Source organism: Notolepis coatsorum (genome assembly GCF_963971535.1).
Source record: "Notolepis coatsorum genome assembly, chromosome: 4".
NCBI classification, from domain to species: Eukaryota; Metazoa; Chordata; class Actinopteri; order Aulopiformes; family Paralepididae; genus Notolepis; species Notolepis coatsorum.
The window spans coordinates 11,816,599-11,837,655 of NC_140168.1; the positions used below are offsets into that span (position 1 = coordinate 11,816,599).

At 47.8% G+C, this 21,057-nt stretch overlaps 1 protein-coding gene across 1 annotated transcript in view; it reads right to left on the minus strand.

Annotated features, from left to right (window-relative positions):
* Positions 1-690: 690 nt before the first annotated feature.
* LOC311226406 (lectin-like) overlaps positions 691-21,057 on the minus strand; it is a gene marked incomplete at its 5' end in the record, with an annotated part of 39,111 nt that continues 18,744 nt past the window's right edge. Inside the window, 3 exons of the mRNA XM_084311834.1 lie at positions 691-810; positions 3,096-3,207; positions 4,558-4,692. Coding sequence (XP_084167960.1) covers positions 734-810; positions 3,096-3,207; positions 4,558-4,692 — 324 coding nt within the window. The 3' untranslated portion in view covers positions 691-733. The remainder of the gene's footprint in view (positions 811-3,095; positions 3,208-4,557; positions 4,693-21,057) is intronic.

Genomic DNA, 21,057 nt, shown 5'->3' on the forward strand with positions numbered 1-21,057 from the left:
ATCAACAAGTATCAAAATAATCAGAGACAAAAATAGAATGATAGATATAAATTCCACAAAGTCATAAAACATGTGTAATGCAGTCAACAATAGTGGGTGACGTTATGGCTGTATCCCATGTTGCTATACAAATACAAACGCAACACTTTGTTAACGACATGGACTTATAATTTGACATGAATCAAATCACACGCTGATACACAACATTTGTTACATCGTTTTTTAATCATTTTTGAATGCAGTCTGATAATAAAACAAGGTTTTATTAAAACCATCCCACCATTGCACACGATGCGTCTATCTTAATAATAATAATAATTAATTTAATTTATATAGCGCTTCTCAATAACCCGAAGTCGCTGACAATAGTCGGGAGCAAGAGTACAAACAAAGAAACAAAAGCAAATAAACAAAAACAAAGAAACAACAAAGAAACAAAACAAAAGGAACATGAGACCATGGGGGGAACAGGGAAGACAGCATGATAGCACAAAAAAGACTGGAGACAGACATCAATCAGGTTGGAGGGGGGGGTTATGGGTGGGGGGGGGGGGGGGGGGGGTTGAAGGCAAGGGAGAACAGGTGGGTTTTGAGGCGAGCTTTGAAGGTGGAGAGTGTAGGGGAGTCTCTGATGGACTGGTGATGGTGGAGTCGTTGATGGTGAGTGTGATGGGTCCGAATCAGGTGAGGGTGGTTTTGGTGCCAATGATGAGAAGTTCAGTCTTGTCACTGTTCATCCATTGCGCATAGGCCTGACGCACACGAAGGGTTTCTTCACGGAGCACTGATGATCGTTCCATTTGCCGACAACTAGAAAACAAGTCACACAACACGTCACACTGTGTCTCAAAGCATTAGTTGTTCATCCTTCTGTAAGTTCTGTTCCATAGCAGCATAGGAGGTCTTTCTGTTGGACCTTTGACAGAAGCATAGATGGAGAAGAGGGAAACTTTCAATTTCGAGAAAGAAACACACCAACTTTTTACATTTATTATACTTTTTATAATTATCTATTTTTACCTAGCACACTCTCAGGAGCACAACAGAAAGAAGCATTTCATACAAAAGTATGCTGTATTTCTGTATGACAACTAATATAGAAACTTGACCTTGAAACTAGAAACTTGAACAACATTAAGGTTAATACGCTTACCGTCTTCTCCACAGTCAGACAAGAAGATAGATACCAGTTTCCTCTCTGTGCGTTCAGTAGAAAGCTAACCGGCTGCAAGCTAGCCTAGCTTAGCACAAATGAGTGGAAGTTGATATGGACCACATCCGCTTCTATTCATTTGGAACTACTGGACGCACAGAAAGGAAATTGGTATCTATCTTCTTGTCTGAGATGCTAAGTGCATTTCTCATAATGTTGGCGTGTTCCTTAAACAGTTCCATTGGTTCTCGACATTATCTAGGATGGCTTAGAGTAGACGACAGAGTACAGCAACTTGCAATGAGCCTGGTCTACAAGATCACACTACACAACTAAGATACCCATGTACCTGTCGAAATACTTCCTAAAGGTCAGTGAAGTCCACGACCACAACACCAGAGGGAGTTCCACAAATCATGTTAAACACAGATTCGGCTCAAACAAGGGACTAAACGCGTTTCGTAATTATGCCACAATAATGTGGAACGCCCTACCCACAGCCGTAAAGGAATCTGAATCCCTACGTCCTTCAAAACCGCTCTCAAAGAGCACCTACGGGAGGCTGCAATTAGAAACTGGCCCCTGTAAATGTCAAAAATACCCCCCCGCCCACCCACCCAACCCCCTCCAATGTACAGTTTCTTCCCCTTCGGATGTATATTTTTTTATGATCTCTTTTTAAATTGACAGGTTAAATATGTCAGTGAATACCGGGGCCAGTTGGTCGGCACAGACTTTTAGGACGCGGCCGGGGATGCCGTCCGGTCCTGCTGCCTTCCTGATATTCACTTTTTTAAAGGTCCACCTCACCTCATGCTCTGTTACCCTGAACACTGAGTCTCCATCAGCAGACCCCCCGCCCCCCCATTGCCGTGGCTTGTAGGCTGGTGTTGTTATTCCCAGCCTCAAACCTCGCATTGAAGGAATTGAGATCATTTGCTAAGGAGATGTCACTGTTCAGTTTGAGGGAGGTGCCTTTGTAATCTGTCATCGTTTTGAGGCCCTGCCACATAGCTCTGGAGTCAGCCTGTTCAAACTGAAGTTCAATTTTATTCCTGTAGCGCTGTTTTGCCTCTATTACTGTCTTCCTTACGTTGTATCGCGCCACCTTGTGGTCATTCATGTTGCCTGCCATGAGCCCGGTGTTGTATGCTGTGGTGCGCGCTTTCAGAGCTTCACGGACGGATTTGTCTACCCAGTGCTTTTGATTTGGGTAAACTCTAATTGTGGTAGTGGGGATTGTTTCTTCCACAAAAGTACGAACAAAGTCCAGCACTGTCTCCGTGTAGTCATTAATGTTATCTGTGTTATCACGAAACACGCTCCAGTCTGTGCATTCAAGCGCAGCCTGTAGCGTCTCCTCTGACTCCACAGCCCATTTCTGCACCTCTCGCGAGACTACCGGGGTACTCTTGATTCTTTGTTTATGTAAACAAGACGAAAGTCTTTCTCTGGTCTGCATCCCCTTAACAATTGTATGTATTGAGCTGTACTGTACTATACCCATTCTGCAATCTGTTAATAAAGTTTTCAATCAATCAATCAATCAATGTATGTCATAATATATGTTATGATGAATTGAAAATGGGGGACCCTGATGTAAACAAGACGAAAGTCTTTCTCTGGTCTGCATCCCCTTAACAATTGTGTGTATTGAGCTGTACTGTATTGTACCCATTCTGCAATCTGTTAATACAATTTCCAATCAATTCAATCAATCAATCAATCAATCAATCAATCAATCAATCAATCAATCAATCAATCAATCAATCAATCAATTGAAAATGGGAGACCCTGACAAGATGAAAGTCTTTTTTCTGGTCTTCATCCTCTTAGCAGTTGTTAGTATTGAGCCGTACTGTATTGTACCCATTCTGCAATCTGTTAATAAAGTTTTCAATCAATCTGTGTGGATCCTTCTCGTCCTCGCTGGGTAACTCACCACTCCAGTTCATCTCTATGCAGCTCTCCAGCTTAGCGGTGTTGTCTGGCTGGCCAGGAACCCAGTTCTTATAATCAAATTTCGTCCCATCCACCCAGGCCCATGCATCGGTCTGAAAAAGATAGGAGAGATGGATGACGCAAAAGACAACAATAACCCTTGTGTTTGGTGTTTGTATTTTTGTTTACTCACCCGATGTTTGCTGGTCTGGTGTGTGGACCCACAACATTATTGGGATTTTTTTCAAACAATAAAGTCATAACAATTCATGTAAAAAATACTTAACAGATGTTAACATGACCTCAATTACAAGCAATCTAGACAGCAATATATGGATAACCCTTTCACTACCACACTACAGAAGGTTAGCCCTTTCACTACCACACTACTGTAGTGTGGTAGTGAAAGGGTTAACCTTCTGTAGTGTGGTTGTGAAAGGGTTAACCCTTTGTTGTGTGGTCGTGAAAGGGTTAACCTTCTGTTGTGTGGTTGTGGAAGGGTTAACCCTTTGACGTGTGGCAGTGAATGGGTTAACCTTCTGTATTGTCGCAGTGAAAGGGTTAACCATTTGGTAGTGTGGTAGTGAAACGGTTAATATCTGCCATTTACCTGTGCTAGATCACATGTATCAATAGAAGTGCTATAAATTTTTTTAGTAAAAAAAAAACAGAATCCATTATAATCAAGACATGAATGGAATAAATCATTTTTATCTCGACAAATATAAATGAAACAAGGCGGAGGCGGACAATGAAGGTACACAGTGAACCTTTGTGTTTCATTTTCATCATTTACTTGTTTTCACCTACAATGTCCACACTTTCGTGGTCCAGTACACCAGAACACCATGTAATATAAATCATCTAGGTATATATATCCAGGGGTGTAAAGTACTTGAGTAATTGTACTTTGTTACAATACTTAAGTACTGTTTTTGGGGATTTGTACTTTACTCGAGTATTATTAGGTTTGTATACTTGTACTTTCACTCAATTACATTTCAGAGAAAAAAAAAACATACTTTTTACTCCTTACATTTAAAATGCAGACCTACAAAGTATAAATCTCACAGGTCCAACCATTTTAATTAATATATTTGTTTCTCTGGCCGAACTAACATTAACGTTATTAATCCTGCGGCCGCACTTAAAAACAGCCAATCAATGGAAAATGAACCCGCCCATACCCATGCTGACTGGTCCTTGTGCAAGACTAGAAAGCGGGGATCTTTGATTAAACACCTGCTATCAGAAGAATAGACAGTCGGAAACACAGTTTTTACTTTTACTTTTTAGTACTTAAGTACATTTAAAAGTAGAAACTTTTTTTTACTTTTACTCAAGTGTGTTTTTAGCCAGATACTCTGACTTTTACTTGAGTGCGATTTTGAGACGGTACCCATACTTTCACTTAATTATAATTTCTGGGTACTTTTTATATATCTATCTATGTTGTCACCCACAGCATCTCTTTTGCCTCCGATCCAAACGCGTGGGTTTAGGTTGTTCTTCAGCTCGTCCAGAATCAGACACTGGACCTCCAACTCGTGCTGGGCGGTGTGCAGCGAGAGCAATTGGCCAGTTATCTTGCATTTCACCTGAAAAAAACACAGTTTTTGATTGATTGATTGATTGATTGATTGATTGATTGATTGAACTCTTTATTTCGAACATGTAAATATAAATACAAACACTATACAATCAAAACAAATCATTGATCTCAAGAAATGAAATGGAAAGAAAGAAAGAAAGAAACAAAAGCAAAACATAACTCAATTTACATGTTCGAAAAGGAGTAGGAAGAAGTATACACTTATTTAACCCTATACCCCTTTTCCACTACTTAATGAGTGTACTAATTTAAAACCGTACAAAACAAATATATATATATATATATATATATATATATATATATATATATATATATATATATATATATATATATATATATGCAAAAAAATTAACTAAAATGTGTTAGTGGAGAACGAGCAGACACGGACGTCATATTGGTTAGAGAGAGGGGGGGGTGGTATTCAGAGGATTACCAAGCTGAATGGGAGAATGTCTTTATTGGATAGAACATTGTCCACCGTGATGCTCAACTGTTTGTGTTATTGGGCTGGGGATTCCTGACAATGCTCCAGTGTATTTGTGTGTGTGTGTGTGTGTGTGTGTGTGTGTGTGTGTGTGTGTGTGTGTGTGTGTGTGTGTGTGTGTGTGTGTGTGTGTGTGTGTGTGTGTGTGTGTGTGTGTGTGTGTGTGTGTGTGTGTGTGTGTGTGTGTGTGCGTGCGTGTGTGCGTGCGTGTGTGCGCGTGTGTGTGTGTGTGTGTGTGTGTGCGTGTGTGTGTGTGTGTGCGTGCGTGCGTGTGTGTATTTGGATAGATTACCTGAGCCTCTTGGAATGTAAGGGGCTTTTTGAAGACCTTGATACACTGACCGTCTACAATCTTCCATCCAAGATCTGGATGACAGCCTTTCCACTTAAATCTACCAGTTGGGCACTTAAAAGGGGGTTTGCCCGGGTCATCTGTCAACAACAAGCGATAGAACCCTGTCACTCAAACTGGAATCATCTTATGCACAGATTTTAGGGATGTCCGATATTATCGGCCTACCGATATTGGCATTAAAATGTAATATCGGAAATGATCGGTATTGGTTTTTAAAAAGCAGGCAAGCAAGTAAGAACAAATTCTAATTTTATTTATCGTGAAAAGTATGCATAATGTTGTGTTTTTGGGGGGGGGGGGAAACCCTGCATATATCGCTATCGGTTGATATCGGTATCGGTAAAAAAGCCAATATCGAACATCCCAAATTACTTGACAAATGACATATAGACCAAGATGGCCACAAGAAAAAGAAAATACAATAAAACGTACAAGCTGTACGCAATGTATGTAAACAAAGAAACAAGAGGAATTCATATACAATTATATAGGATATAGTGTGTTTTGTCTCAAGTCCCACATGCTTTCTCCAAAAATCCTGCAAAACTGAAGATGTCCTCCGCAAAAAACTCAACTCAACATACAACTCTCAGACTGCCAAAACAAACGACATGTCTCATGTGTGTGTGTGTGTGTGTGTGTGTGTGTGTGTGTGTGTGTGTGTGTGTGTGTGTGTGTGTGTGTGTATGTGACGAATAAATCTCTTGAATCTTGAAAAACCTTGAATCTAGAGACTAGAAAGTGTTTTTTACTGACCTTGGGTCCCTTCGGCTGCGGTGTCCTGGAGGTACAGTAGTACTAGCAGTAGCAGGGAGAAGATTACCCAGCTGCAACGCATGGCTCAGAGTTATTATTATTATTATTATTATTATTATTATTATTATTATTATTATGGCTCAGAGTTCTCCTCTCGTTCTACTCTTCCTTTCGTTCACGACTCTGACTCTCAAGTTCAAGTTCCTTTTATTGCCACACGGCCAGGCGCTTAAATACATTCAGTCGACGTGGCGTTTGATCAACCTGTGTCTCCAGGGTTTGGGTTGGTTTCCTCCCCAGCCGCAGGGTCACTTTGTACACAAACTGTGTCACTGTCCTCTCCTTCACACATAAAGGACATACATACACACACACACACACAGGCAGACTCACACAGATGCACACAAATGCACATGCGCGCGCACACGCACACACACACACGCACACGCACGCACACACACACACACACACACACACACACACACACACACACACACACACACACACACACACACACACACACACACACACACACACACACACACACACACACACACACACACACACACACACACACACACACACACACGCACACACACACACACAGAAGAAAGGTCTACAACAGTAATGATGACCACTATGCACCCGCAGAGTTCAGTTAAATGCAGCAAAAATACTGCATTTTTAATCGTCAGTGGGTCCTATAGGCAAATTACTTGATTGCTATTGACGGCTTGACGGCTATATGTGAATCTTTTATATAATCATTGTTGTTATTTATTTAAAGATTTTTGATACGCACACGTTTAGTCTTTACCCTGAAAGTAGAATTTCAAACGTGTGGTTGTGTTCTCTCACTTCTAACGCGGTAAGTGATTATCTTGGAGACATCTACGGCTTCCAAAGGCTTATAAATAAACAAGGTCGGGTGCTACACAGCGGCGGACAATTGCCACGATACGTTGCGAAGCGCTTTGAGTGTCTAGAAAAGTGTTATGCAATTATCATTCATTCATTCATTTATGAATAAGTGACTGACAGCCAGCGGCATTTAACCCTGCGGCTCCTGGAGTCGTGTGTTTAAGGTGTGTTGATAACAAACACAGTGGCTGACTGACCCACTTGCATGTTAATGATGTTCAAACTGACCCTGGAGCTGTTTATGAAACCTGGGCCTCCTTCGTATCACTTAACCCTTTTACTACCACACTACCCAGGTGGCCACAAAGTTCCGGCCCATTAATGGCCTGTATCCGGCAGGCCGGAAGAAATTAATCGGCCCAAGTCCGGTTGCCGGAATCGGCCAAGTAGGCGGCAATGACTGACTGGCCGATTCCGGCCCGAGTACACTGGGCCAGGTCCGGGGTTGCCGGAAGCGGTGAACATCCGGAATTGGCGGAATCGGCCCAGTAGGCGGCAATGACTGACTGGCCGATTCCGGCCTCAGTACACTGGGCCAGGTCCGGGGTTGCCGGAAGCGGTGAACGTCCGGTTGCCTAAAGCAGCCCAGATGCGGCCCAAACACACTGGGCCAGGTCTGGTTGCCCGAAGCCTAGCCGACACTGCCAATGCAATACTGGTACTATACAGTCAATTCCGCAGAGTACATTTGACTCAAACTGAGTAAAGAAATTTTACTCAGTTTGAGTGAAATGTACTCAGTTTGAGTCAGCGGAATTTACTGTGTACCCAGTATTCTGCCAGAGCTACTCCACTATCTGCCTATGACCGTACATTACCGGAAATACAGTAGGAAATGGTTGATTAGTAATACAATGCCACATATTTAAGGACCCTTCCCTTTACCAATGGAGTATTGGCATGTCCCTCATTGAAAAATTCAGAAATGTACATGCCGTCTCCTACCTCACTGAAATATATTCTCAGTGTATGTGCACATTGTACACAATATACATCATTCTGCAGTGAAGCTCAAATGTCAAGTAAAGTAACAATTACCCCCATACATGCTACTTTTTCCAGTTAAAAATGACAACTTGAATTGTTACGAAGGATCAGATTAAACCGAATATATATATTTATTGATTGATATATATTGCATAATATTTGTATATCGTTTGATATCCCTTGTGTATTCCTTGTACATATACACGGAATATCCCTTTAACCCAGTACAGACCATAATATTTCGTTCTCCTATTGGACAGCGGTCCTGTTGTGAAGGATCAGATTAAACCGAATATATATATTTATTTATGGATATATATTTAATAGTATTTGTATATCGTTTGATATCCCCTGTATATTCCTTGTACAATATGCACTGAATATCCCTTTAGTCTACTAACAGCCCATAATAGTTTCATTCTACCATTGGACGAGAACCTGGCGCCAGCAGCCATGCCCCTTGGTTCAAGTTCAATCGTGCCGACAAACATGTCGTGGCAAGCCCGGTTCCGCGTAGGAATACGTCTGGCGAAATACGAATGGTACTATTTGTTCACAGCGCATATATATATGGCGCAAGTAAAGTAGAATTTCTTTTAGTCCTTTAGTCCTTTACCCTCCAACCTAGTAACGGACGCGAAGCCTCACCCACGACGCACGTGTGGTGTAGTAAGGCCTACTTGGCCTCAGAATAGGCATTGAGACATCGTGTGGATTAATAGTTGAATTGTCATAGTTTGGCACTATACCGTCGAGTTGGACGTATTTCTATTAAGTTAATAATAGTCTATTATGTATGGTGCATCGTTCGGTTAGAGTTATAAAGTGAGCAGTACCCCCATCGTTCCTGACGTTATCTGGAGTCTTAACCAGGCTGGGCAGACCACGTGTGGTGCTTGCATCCGAGGAGCTCCGGGCCAGGACGAGTGGACCTGTACATTGGATTACTTTACCCGGACGACGGCGAGCCTTCCACGGCTTGGATTATCTACATGCTTTGGGTGCTTTGATTATTCCATGGATAACGGCCAACACTGCTGAGTGTTGGAACTACCCCCCGGAGAGGAGTCCAGGTGAGACGGCGCTCTACCCCGAGTGAGGTCGCCTCACGTCTCTTCGTTGTGGACCGGCAGCTACCGTCCACCAGAGGGTCCAGCTGTATTCATCTGTGGACCGAGGTTCTGTGGGCACCGTGTTCAGAACTCTGAATTCTCCCAAGAAATCGTCGGCCAGATGGGATACCGCCAGCGGCTCTTCTAACCTCCCCCCCTACTGTCTTACAACCAGCGGGACCCCCCCCCCCTTAGTGTATCCAGCTATAATCATTTAAGTACCATCGCTATAGTTCCCTAAAGAACCAGGTTGTATACTTACTCCCTGCGTAACCAGAGATTGGACATTCAATGTTGATTTACCTACGAATACTCATTTGCCTTACAAGTGCATTTCAAATCATAAATGTCATTAAGTGAACGTTGTATATACCCTTTGCTATATAAAATATTCGATTTATACATTTGTGTGGACTTCGTTTCATCAGGTGGGAAAGTGTTCATCATATCTATATCATGTACTGGATGGCCAGAAGTTAAAGTACAAGAGGTAGTGGTTTAATAATACCATACTTATCAATACAGTCAGGGAATTGTACCCCTCAGTTACAATTGGTCCTTCGAGCCGGATGGTAACTAGTGTAATATTAATATAGTGTTATTAATATTGAAATGGCCTATGATGAACACTCCACGAAACGGTCCTCCTAACGTAGAACGCCCGCAGCGCAGACGACAGCCACCTCAGTACTTAGAGGACTACGCTGTCAGTCAACTACCTAGCCTTCGACAAACGGTAAACGCGGTAAAAGTAGAAAGTAAAATTATGTCTGACCTTAACGACCAGGTTTCCCCGACCACAGAGGCCCTAGTGGGTTCTAATGTAACTGACCAAGCTCACGGTGGGGACCAGGAGGGAGCTGACATGCCTTTACCCCCCGCCAATACCGAAGAAGTAGTCCCCGACCAGCCCCGGGAGGAAGACAACCCTACAGAGAGAGAACTCTGCACGGAAGAAGAGGAGGAGAGCGCTGAGGAAATAGAGCTCCAGGACTCCCCAACGAGCGGCTCACCCAGGAGCGGCTCACCTCTACAACCGTCTTCCCCCAGCGAAGCGGAGAGGATGCTACAACAGGCGTTCCTCGTCAGCCTGACAGCCTCTACCGAACGCGATCGACTTCAGGGTGAACGCGATCGACTCCAAGCACAGACGCTTAGCGAGCGCGAACATTCTACCATTGAAAGAGAACGCCTCCAAGCGCAGCAACGGAGCGAAGAAGAGCGCATACGCCTGGAGATGAGACGCCTTCAGACGGAAGAGAATATGGCAAGAGACCGAGCAGACACCCAGCGTGCCGCTGACGGTGCCCAAAGAGAGGCAGAGCGCGACCTCGCTCTCATCCAGCGCGAAACCGAGCGCGACAGACTACAGGGCGAGCGCGACAGACTACAAGCCGAGCGCGACAAGCTACAAGCGCAACTAATGGAGCAGCTGATCCTCAAGGCAACACCCTCTCCCTCCGCCAGGGGTTCAAGGAACTCGTCGAGACAACAGTCAAGGGCAGCGTCTCCTAACCGAGCAAGCGACCCTGAACTTGACCAACAGACCAAGCCTATACCCCCCGCAGACCCCCTTCCCAGACCGGTCCAAGCGAGACCCAGCTACAAGGAAGGAGCGGCATACACTGCGGAGAAGCTAAATAAACGATTACAGGATCTAGAGGACCTGATAGAAGAAGAAGAGGGAGAGGAGGAGAACCAAGCCCGACGACAGCACAGTACTCCACCGGACCAGGAGGTCCAGTACAGCCCAGGCTATACCCCTGCGGCGCTGCGCTACAGACCCCCGACTCTATTCACGGGTGAGCACGACGCACGACCAGCCCCGAGGAATAGCACCTGGACTAGCGGGCCATGGTACCCTGTCGGTACCAGCCCACAGAGAGGCGCAAGAGGAGACTCGCCTAGGAGGTCTCTCCCCCAACGCTCGCCGATGTATCAGCCATCCACGGCGTCATACATTGCCACGCCGTCGTTTCCAGACTTCACCTATGAGAATCGAGCACAGTACACGGAGCTCCGGATGTGCTTAGAGACAATGATGGTGGATGTCGCTGATGAACGCCACAAGTATGCAATATTACTGAAGCACCTGAAAGTACCGCGAGCGCACAATATAGCGCTAGCCTATGCCACCTCTACGACCCCATACACCGCGGCTCTAGCAGCGCTGGACCAGAGATATGGACGTATATGGGATTACGTAATCCAAGAGATAAGGCATATTGATCGCCTACCCCCAGCAACAGACAATCGCTCATTAGACGACCTGTCAATCAAAGTGCAGTCCCTGGTAGGGATGCTGGGAGCGCAACGGGAAAAGGGCATGCATGAGCTATACGCCAACTCTAACGTCGAGAGGATTCTAGAGAAGCTGCCACCCGCAAGACAAGAGCGTTTTAGGCGGCAGAGAGACCACCGTGATCCTAACGGTCCCGAACCATCCCTCCTTGATCTAGCCGACTTCCTGGCGAGAGAAGTCAGCAGCTTACGACTGGATACGTTCGTGCGGAGCACGCCAAGCTCCAGAGAGGGACCCAGGAGAATAAACGATGGAAGAAGATCGGTGACTGTCATGCACCAATCAGAGTCAGTACCGAGCAGTAAGAGCCACAGTACCCCCTCGAGAAAAGAGAAGTGGAAGATGGTGTGCCCCTACTGTGAGAAAGAACACTGGCTGTCACAATGTGACCTGTTCACAAAGATGAATGCAGAAGAAGTGAGTCAATGGATAAAGTCCAACAGGCGCTGTTACCGATGTGCGCGCAGTCACATGGCAGCCGAATGCCGCCTAAAGAAAAGGTGCAGTCGGTGTGACGGAGCCCATCTAGATATATTACACGACAGTAACAGAAGAAGGCCTGCACCTGCACCATCGAGCGGCACCAGGGCAAGTGTCATGTACATTGACCCCGCCAGCAGCAGCGGCGCCCAAGTGCTCTTAAAGGTAGTCCGTGTGACATTGAGCTACCAAGATAAAGTCATGGACACTTACGCCGTCCTTGATGACGGGTCAGAGAAGACCCTTCTGCTCGCGTCCGCTGCGGCCCAGCTGGGACTGCGGGGGAGCGAGAACCAAATGACGATTCGGACAATAAGAAGAGATTTAAAGACGATAAAAGGCGAGAATGTCTCCTTCACTATCGCAGCAAGCGGGCAGCCAGAGCGACGGTATAGGATTACAAATGCTTTCACCAGCCAAGAAATAGGACTATCGCAGTACACCTACCCCATCGCCAAGCTGATGGATAAATATGTGCACCTGCGTCAACTACCTATCCCGCTCATAGACGGCGCCACCCCGACCCTGCTGATAGGCTCCGACCATGCAGAACTCATAGTCCCGATTGACCGGGTCCATACAGGACCCCGAGGCTGTCCTGCAGCAGTCGAGACCCGCCTAGGGTGGACACTACAAGGCCCCCTCGCTAAATCTCTCAACCGAACAGCAGCCACTAGCTGCCTCCACTCCAGAACGACAGAAGAAGACACCACTCTCCTGCAGCATGTCGAGAGGCTATGGACACTAGAGACAATGCCCTTTAAGAACGAAAAGAAAGATATTCGTTCTAAAGAAGACATTTACGCCATCAACCTACTCGAGCAAGGGACAAAGAGAGTCACAGTCGGCGGAGTGATGAGATACGCAACTCCACTCCTGAGGCGAGAGGGAATGCCCACCTTTCACGCAAAGAAAGACGCCACGGAGCGCTATCTATTGAACACAGAGCGGCGCCTAGCCAAAGACCCCGCTCAAGAGAGTGTGTACCGCGCTGAGATTGAGAAGCTAATCACAGCGGGACACGTGACAAAGATTGACATTAAAGAGGCCGATCAGACGACCGAATCATGGTACGTGCCGCACCACAAGGTCCACCACAACGGCAAGGATCGCATTGTGTTTAACTGCAGCTACCAGATCGGATCCCAAAATCTGAATAAAGAGCTCTTGCCCGGCCCCACACTCGGCCCCTCCCTACTGGGCGTGCTACTGCGCTTCCGCCAGGACAAGGTGGCTATCAGCGGGGATATCAAAGGGATGTTCCTGCAGGTGAGACTAGTGGAGGAGGACAAACCCCTGCTGCGGTTCCTATGGAGAGAGAGGATCGGAGATGAGAACCCAGCCATCTACCAGTGGGAAGTACTCCCCTTCGGAACCACATGCAGCCCGTGCTGTGCTACATTTGCACTACAGAAACACGTCGCAGAGGACCCAGCAGCAGATGAAGAGGTCCGACACAGTGTGAAGAACAGTTTCTACGTGGACAACTGTTTACAAAGCGTTTCGACTCAAGAAGAAGCCGAGGCTCTCCTAATCAAGCTACGCGCCTCCCTGATCAAAGGCGGCTTTGATCTCAGGCAGTGGGCCAGCAGTGACCCGCACGTACTGCGCAGCCTCTCCCCCGCGGACAAGGCTGCCAGCAGCGAGACCTGGATGGCGACCATCCCAGGAGAAGCCCAAGAAATGACACTAGGACTAGTCTGGCGCTTCAAAACAGACTCGCTCCACTATAGACACAAACCCCTGACTCCAGAGCAGGGAAGGTCGACGGCGACACCGACCACCAGACGGAGTGTGTACAGAACACTCGCCAGACAATATGACCCGTTGGGATGTATTCTACCTTACACCACCAGGGCAAAGATGATTGTACGAGCACTATGGGACAAGGACCAGGGCTGGGACGACCCAATACCCGCACACCTTGCCTCCACATGGAGAGAGTGGGAGACGGAACTCCGCTCACTCCCAGGCGTCAATATACGCCGCAGCTACTTCCCACCCACGGTGAGGCCAGAGACATGCAAGATGGATCTACACGTCTTCAGCGACGCCTCCGAAGTAGCCTATGGATCGGTGGCCTACTTGCGTGCCCAAGAGAAGGGAGGCGAGATACACACTGCTTTCATCCTGGCTCGCTCAAGAATAGCCCCACGAAAGCAACAATCTATCCCGCGTCTAGAGCTCTGCGCAGCCCTAGCAGGAGCGCATCTAGCCACGTTAATCCAACGTGAACTCACCATTCCGGTGCACAGAACAATCTTGTGGTCAGATTCCACGACAGTACTCACATGGATCAAGTCTGATTCATGCAGATACAAAGTCTTCGTGGGAGTCAGAGTCACCGAGATTCAAGAGTTAACAGAAGCAGCGAGCTGGCGGTATGTGGACACCAAACACAACCCAGCTGACGTCATCACCCGGGGAATGTCCCTGGATGACCTCACCCGTCGCAACATCTACAGTGACGGACCAGAATTCCTCAAGCTCCCGGAAGAAGAGTGGCCTACGCCCACCCCACGGGAAGCAAGTAAAGAGGAGGCTGAGAACAAGAAACCTATGTTCTGTGGACTGAGCACAGTCGCCTCCACAGACCCCAACATAGATGACTGCATTACCCTACAGAGTGCGCAGCTAAAGACATTCCTGTGGCACCACCCAGAGATTCAGTCCACCACTGACATTTCAGCAGCTGACTACGAAGAAGCAGAACTTCTTCTACTACAACGAGCCCAGCGAGACTCGTTCCCCGATGAGCTAGACTGTCGCCAAAGCCCGCCCCATCAGACAGCAGACTGCTCCACCTGGCACCCGAGAGTGACGCCCATAATCTCATCAGAGTGGGTGGTCGCCTGCGGAGAGCCCCCGATCTACCGGATGACATTAAGTACCCGATAGTCTTGAACGGCCGACACAAGGTCACAGAGCTGATCATAAAGAAATACGACGAGGATGTACACCACGCAGGAGCAGAGAGAGTCTTCGCGGAGATCAGACGTCGCTATTGGATACTTCAAGGAAGAGAAGCGGTGCGACGCTTCCAGCGAACCTGTCTAGACTGCCGAAAGTGGCGCGCGCAGCCCAGCATACCCCGGATGGCTGACTTACCCCCCTGTCGCCTCCGACTCGGCGATAAGCCATTCCACTCCACAGGCATGGACTGTTTTGGCCCGTTGTATATAAAGAGAGGAAGAGGAACCGAGAAGCGGTGGGGTATTGTATTCAAATGCATGACCACCAGAGCGATCCATATCGAACTCCTTCCGACCATGAGCACAGACTCATTCCTTATGGCCTTCCGAAGATTCACATCACGGAAAGGAAAACCGTCTACATTGTTGTCTGATCACGGGACAAACTTCAAAGGCGGAGAAAGAGAGCTGAGAGAGAGCTTCCAAGCTATGGGCCCAGAACTTAAGACCCACCTCGCTCCATCCCAGATTGACTTCCAGTTTAATCCCCCGAACGCACCCCACTTCGGTGGAACCTGGGAACGAGAAGTACGTTCTATAAAGACAGCCCTGTACGCCGTGCTTGGGGCCCAGACTGTGGCGGAAGAAGTCCTAATGACAGTCCTCACGGAGATCGAGGGAGTATTGAACTCAAAACCCCTCGGTTACGTCTCAAGTGATGTAGCAGATGTCGACCCAGTCACCCCCAACATACTCTTAATGGGGCGGCTGGACCCCGCGCTACCCCAGACAATGTACAGGCCTGAAGAAGCGAACGGCCGAAGAATGTGGAGGTACAGTCAAGTACTAGCTGACAAGTTTTGGAGCAGCTTCCTACTCCACTACCTACCGTCTCTACAGACCCGCCAGAAGTGGGTAAAAGAGAGAGACAATTTGACAGAAGGAACAGTCGTCATGATTATCGACCAGTCACTACCCAGAGCTATGTGGCCGGCTGGCCGCGTAAGCAAAGTGATCACCGGTGCCGATGGCAAGTGCTCGTCCAAGGGCGAACCTACACACAACCCGTGGCGAGGCTAATAGAACTGCCCCGACTCCCAGACACTATCGATGATGACCATGACCCCATGACTTTGTGAGTTGACTGACCCTTACAGCGGACCTTGAGTGGTAGACAGTGCGGTTAATCTGTCTCTGCTTAGCTAATTAGGTGGGACTAATTAGGGGGCGGCTGTTGTGAAGGATCAGATTAAACCGAATATATATATTTATTTATGGATATATATTTAATAGTATTTGTATATCGTTTGATATCCCCTGTATATTCCTTGTACAATATGCACTGAATATCCCTTTAGTCTACTAACAGCCCATAATAGTTTCATTCTACCATTGGACGAGAACCTGGCGCCAGCAGCCATGCCCCTTGGTTCAAGTTCAATCGTGCCGACAAACATGTCGTGGCAAGCCCGGTTCCGCGTAGGAATACGTCTGGCGAAATACGAATGGTACTATTTGTTCACAGCGCATATATATATGGCGCAAGTAAAGTAGAATTTCTTTTAGTCCTTTAGTCCTTTACCCTCCAACCTAGTAACAGACGCGAAGCCTCACCCACGACGCACGTGTGGTGTAGTAAGGCCTACTTGGCCTCAGAATAGGCATTGAGACATCGTGTGGATTAATAGTTGAATTGTCATAGTTTGGCACTATACCGTCGAGTTGGACGTATTTCTATTAAGTTAATAATAGTCTATTATGTATGGTGCATCGTTCGGTTAGAGTTATAAAGTGAGCAGTACCCCCATCGTTCCTGACGTTATCTGGAGTCTTAACCAGGCTGGGCAGACCACGTGTGGTGCTTGCATCCGAGGAGCTCCGGGCCAGGACGAGTGGACCTGTACATTGGATTACTTTACCCGGACGACGGCGAGCCTTCCACGGCTTGGATTATCTACATGCTTTGGGTGCTTTGATTATTCCATGGATAACGGCCAACACTGCTGAGTGTTGGAACTACCCCCCGGAGAGGAGTCCAGGTGAGACGGCGCTCTACCCCGAGTGAGGTCGCCTCACGTCTCTTCGTTGTGGACCGGCAGCTACCGTCCACCAGAGGGTCCAGCTGTATTCATCTGTGGACCGAGGTTCTGTGGGCACCGTGTTCAGAACTCTGAATTCTCCCAAGAAATCGTCGGCCAGATGGGATACCGCCAGCGGCTCTTCTAACCTCCCCCCCTACTGTCTTACAACCAGCGGGACCCCCCCCCCCCCTTAGTGTATCCAGCTATAATCATTTAAGTACCATCGCTATAGTTCCCTAAAGAACCAGGTTGTATACTTACTCCCTGCGTAACCAGAGATTGGACATTCAATGTTGATTTACCTACGAATACTCATTTGCCTTACAAGTGCATTTCAAATCATAAATGTCATTAAGTGAACGTTGTATATACCCTTTGCTATATAAAATATTCGATTTATACATTTGTGTGGACTTCGTTTCATCAGGTGGGAAAGTGTTCATCATATCTATATCATGTACTGGATGGCCAGAAGTTAAAGTACAAGAGGTAGTGGTTTAATAATACCATACTTATCAATACAGTCAGGGAATTGTACCCCTCAGTTACAGGTCCCCTAGGCGCCATTGCCATACCCCCAGGGTCTAGTTCAAAGTCACCGCCAAAGACTTGCCTGGACATGAACGGCTCTGCGCAAGGATATGAGACAGGAATAGGGCTGGTACTAGTTTGTTCACATAACGTATAAATACGGCGCAGGTGAATACAGAAGTTAAGTTACCCAATAAGTTGAAGCCTCACCCACGATACAACGTGCGGTGAAGTATGGCCTGTTTGGCCCCAAATAGAGCATTGAGGCCGCGTGCGAATTAATAACTGAAGTATCAGAGTTTAACGCTGTACCGTCGAGTTCGACCTATTCTATTAATTCAGTAATAGTCTATTTATGTATAGTGTATCGTGCGGCTACCGTTCTACAGTGACCAGCATCACCAACGTTTCCTCGTACCAGCTAGTGTGCTTATCCAGGCTGGGCAGCTTACCCTGGCGCCTTCACCCGAGGAGCCCTAGACGAGGACCGTGTGGACATGTACACTGGATAATCTACCCGACGACTACATAGCCCTTTTCGGCTGGATTATATTTGCTTTGGTCCTGTAATTGATGGAGCGGAGAATCGTCTACACCCACAATTGTGTGGGATTTACCCTGTGAGGAGCAACGTCGAGCCCGCCTCTCAGAAGCCTGAGGCTGGCTAGCTTTCTTCCATGCGGAGCTGCATGCTACGGAGAACAGCTGTTATTCGTCTGCGGATCAAGAGATTATTGCATCGTATCCTGTACTTGGAGTCTCTCTATTCATCGTTGACCCAGACTCTACTACCGACAAATCCTCTCCCCTTGCTGGCTTACAACCGGAGGGACCCTACCAGTATCTCCCGCTGCCTTACTATTGTACCATAGATATAATTCCTAAGATACAGGTGGTATTCATTATCTCCTGCGTAATATGAGAATGGACATACGTTATTGATTTGCTTACGCACATTCTTTGCCTTATAAGCGCACCCTACGTAAAGTAAAGTATTGTTATATACTATCATTGCTGCTAATAAATATTCGTAAACCCAGTTTTGTGTGGAACCGAGTCATTGTGGGAAGTGTTCATCTAAGATACCTGTGTACTGTATGGCCAGTAGTAATGTACATAAGACAGTAGTGGTTTAATGATACCATAGTTATATAATACAGTCAGGCAATTGTACCCCTCAGTTACAATTGGTCCTTCGAGCCGGAGGGTAACTAGCGTAATATTAATATAGTAGTATTAATATTGACATGGCCAATGATGAACACTCCACAAACGGTTCTCCTAAAATAGATCGCCCGCAGCGTAGACGGCAGACACCTCAGTACTTAGAGGATTACGTTGCCAGTATACTACCTAGCTTTCTACAGACGTTAAACGCGGAAAAAGTAGATAGTAAAATGATGTCCAACCCTACCGACCAGGTTACCCCGCCAGTAGAGACCCTAGTGGGTTCTAACGTAACTGACCAAGCTCACGGTGGGGACCAGGAGGGACCTGACATGACTTTACCCCCCGCCAAGACCGAAGAAGTAGTCCCCGGAGAGCTCCAGGATAAAGAAAGCCCTCCAGGGATGGAACCCGACCCACCACAAGAAGAGACGCGCACCCCGGAGATGGATCTCCTCGATACGCGACAGGAGAACGGATCTCCAACGAGTACTACCAGGAGCCGATCACCTCAACCAGCGTCTTCTCCCAGCGAGGCGGACAAGATGCTGGCGCAGGCCTTCGTCGCCAGCCTGGCAGCCTCAACCGAGCGTGATCGACTCCAAGCACAGACGCTTAGAGAGCGCGAACATTCTTCCATGGAACAAGAAGGCTTCCACGCGAAACTCCAAGCGCAAGCCCTTAGTGAACGCGAACATTCCGCGACCGAACGAGAGCGCTTTCAGGCGCAGCAACGGAGTGACGAAGATCGCATACGCCTAGAGACTAGACGCCTCCAGACGGAAGAGAATATGGAAAGAGACCGCGCCGAAGCCCAGCGCGCCGCCGCCGGTGCCCAACGCGAAGCAGAGCGCGACCTCGCTCTCACCAAGCGCGAAGCCGAGCGCGACCGATTACAGGCGCGGATGATGGAGCAGCTGATTGCCAGGGTAACCCCCCCTCCCTCCGCACGGGGCTCCAGGGCCTCGTCAAGACAAGGGTCAAGGGCACCCTCCCCTACCCGATCAAGCGACCCTGAGCCCGGCGACCAGAGAGAGCCTATACCCCTCTCCGAACCCCTTCCCCAACCGGTCCAAGCGAGACCCAGCAACAGGGAAGAACCGGCCTATACCGCGGAGAGGCTAAATAGACGACTACAGGATCTAGATGACCTGCCAGAGGAAGAAGAAGAGGGAGAGGAGGAGAGTCAAGCCCAACAGCATCACCGTACTCCACAGGACCAGGAGGTCCAGTACAGCCCAGACTTTACTCCCGCGGCTCTGCGCTACAGACCCCCGACTCAATTCACGGGTGAGCTTGACGCACGACCAGCCCCGAGGAACAGCACCTGGGTACACGGGCCTTGGTACCCGGCAGGTACCAGCCCACCACGACACGTAAGAGGAGACTCGCCTAGGAGGCCTCTCCTCCAACGCTCACCGATGTGCCAGCCATCCATGGCATCGTACCTTGGCACACCGACGTTCCCGGACTTCACACACGAGAACAGAGCACAGTACACAGAGCTACGAATGTGCTTAGAGACAATGATGTCCGATGTAACTGATGAACCGTACAAGTATGCTATCCTACTCAAGCACCTCAAGGTGCCCCGAGCGCACAATATAGCGCTGGCATATTCCACCTCTACTACCCCATACACCGCGGCTCTAGCAGCACTCGACCAACGATATGGACGCATATGGGACTACGTAATACAAGAGATAAGGAATATTGACCGTCTACCCCCAGCCACAGACAATCGCTCACTCGATGACCTGTCTATCAAGGTACAATCCCTGGTAGGGATGCTGGGGGCGCAAAAGGAAAAGGGTATGCACGAACTGTACGCAAACTCTAATGTCGAGAGGATTTTAGAGAAGCTTCCGCCCGCCCGACAAGAGCGCTTCAGGCGGCAAAGAGACCACCGTGATCCTAACGGTCCCGAGCCATCCCTCCTAGACCTAGCCGACTTCCTGGCGAGAGAAGTCAACAGCCTACGGTTGGATACGTTCGTGCGGAGCACACCAAGCTCCAGAGAGGGACCTAGGAGAGCAAACGATGGCCGCGGGCTGGTGACCGTCATGCACCAAGCCGAATCAGTACCGAGCAACAAGACCCACAGTACCCCCTTGATGAAAGAGAAGTGGAAGATTGTATGCCCGTACTGCGAAAAGGAACACTGGCTGTCACACTGTGACACGTTCAAGAAGATGACCGCTGACGAGGTGAGTCAATGGATAAAGTCCAACCGACGCTGTTACCGATGTGCGCGCAGTCACAT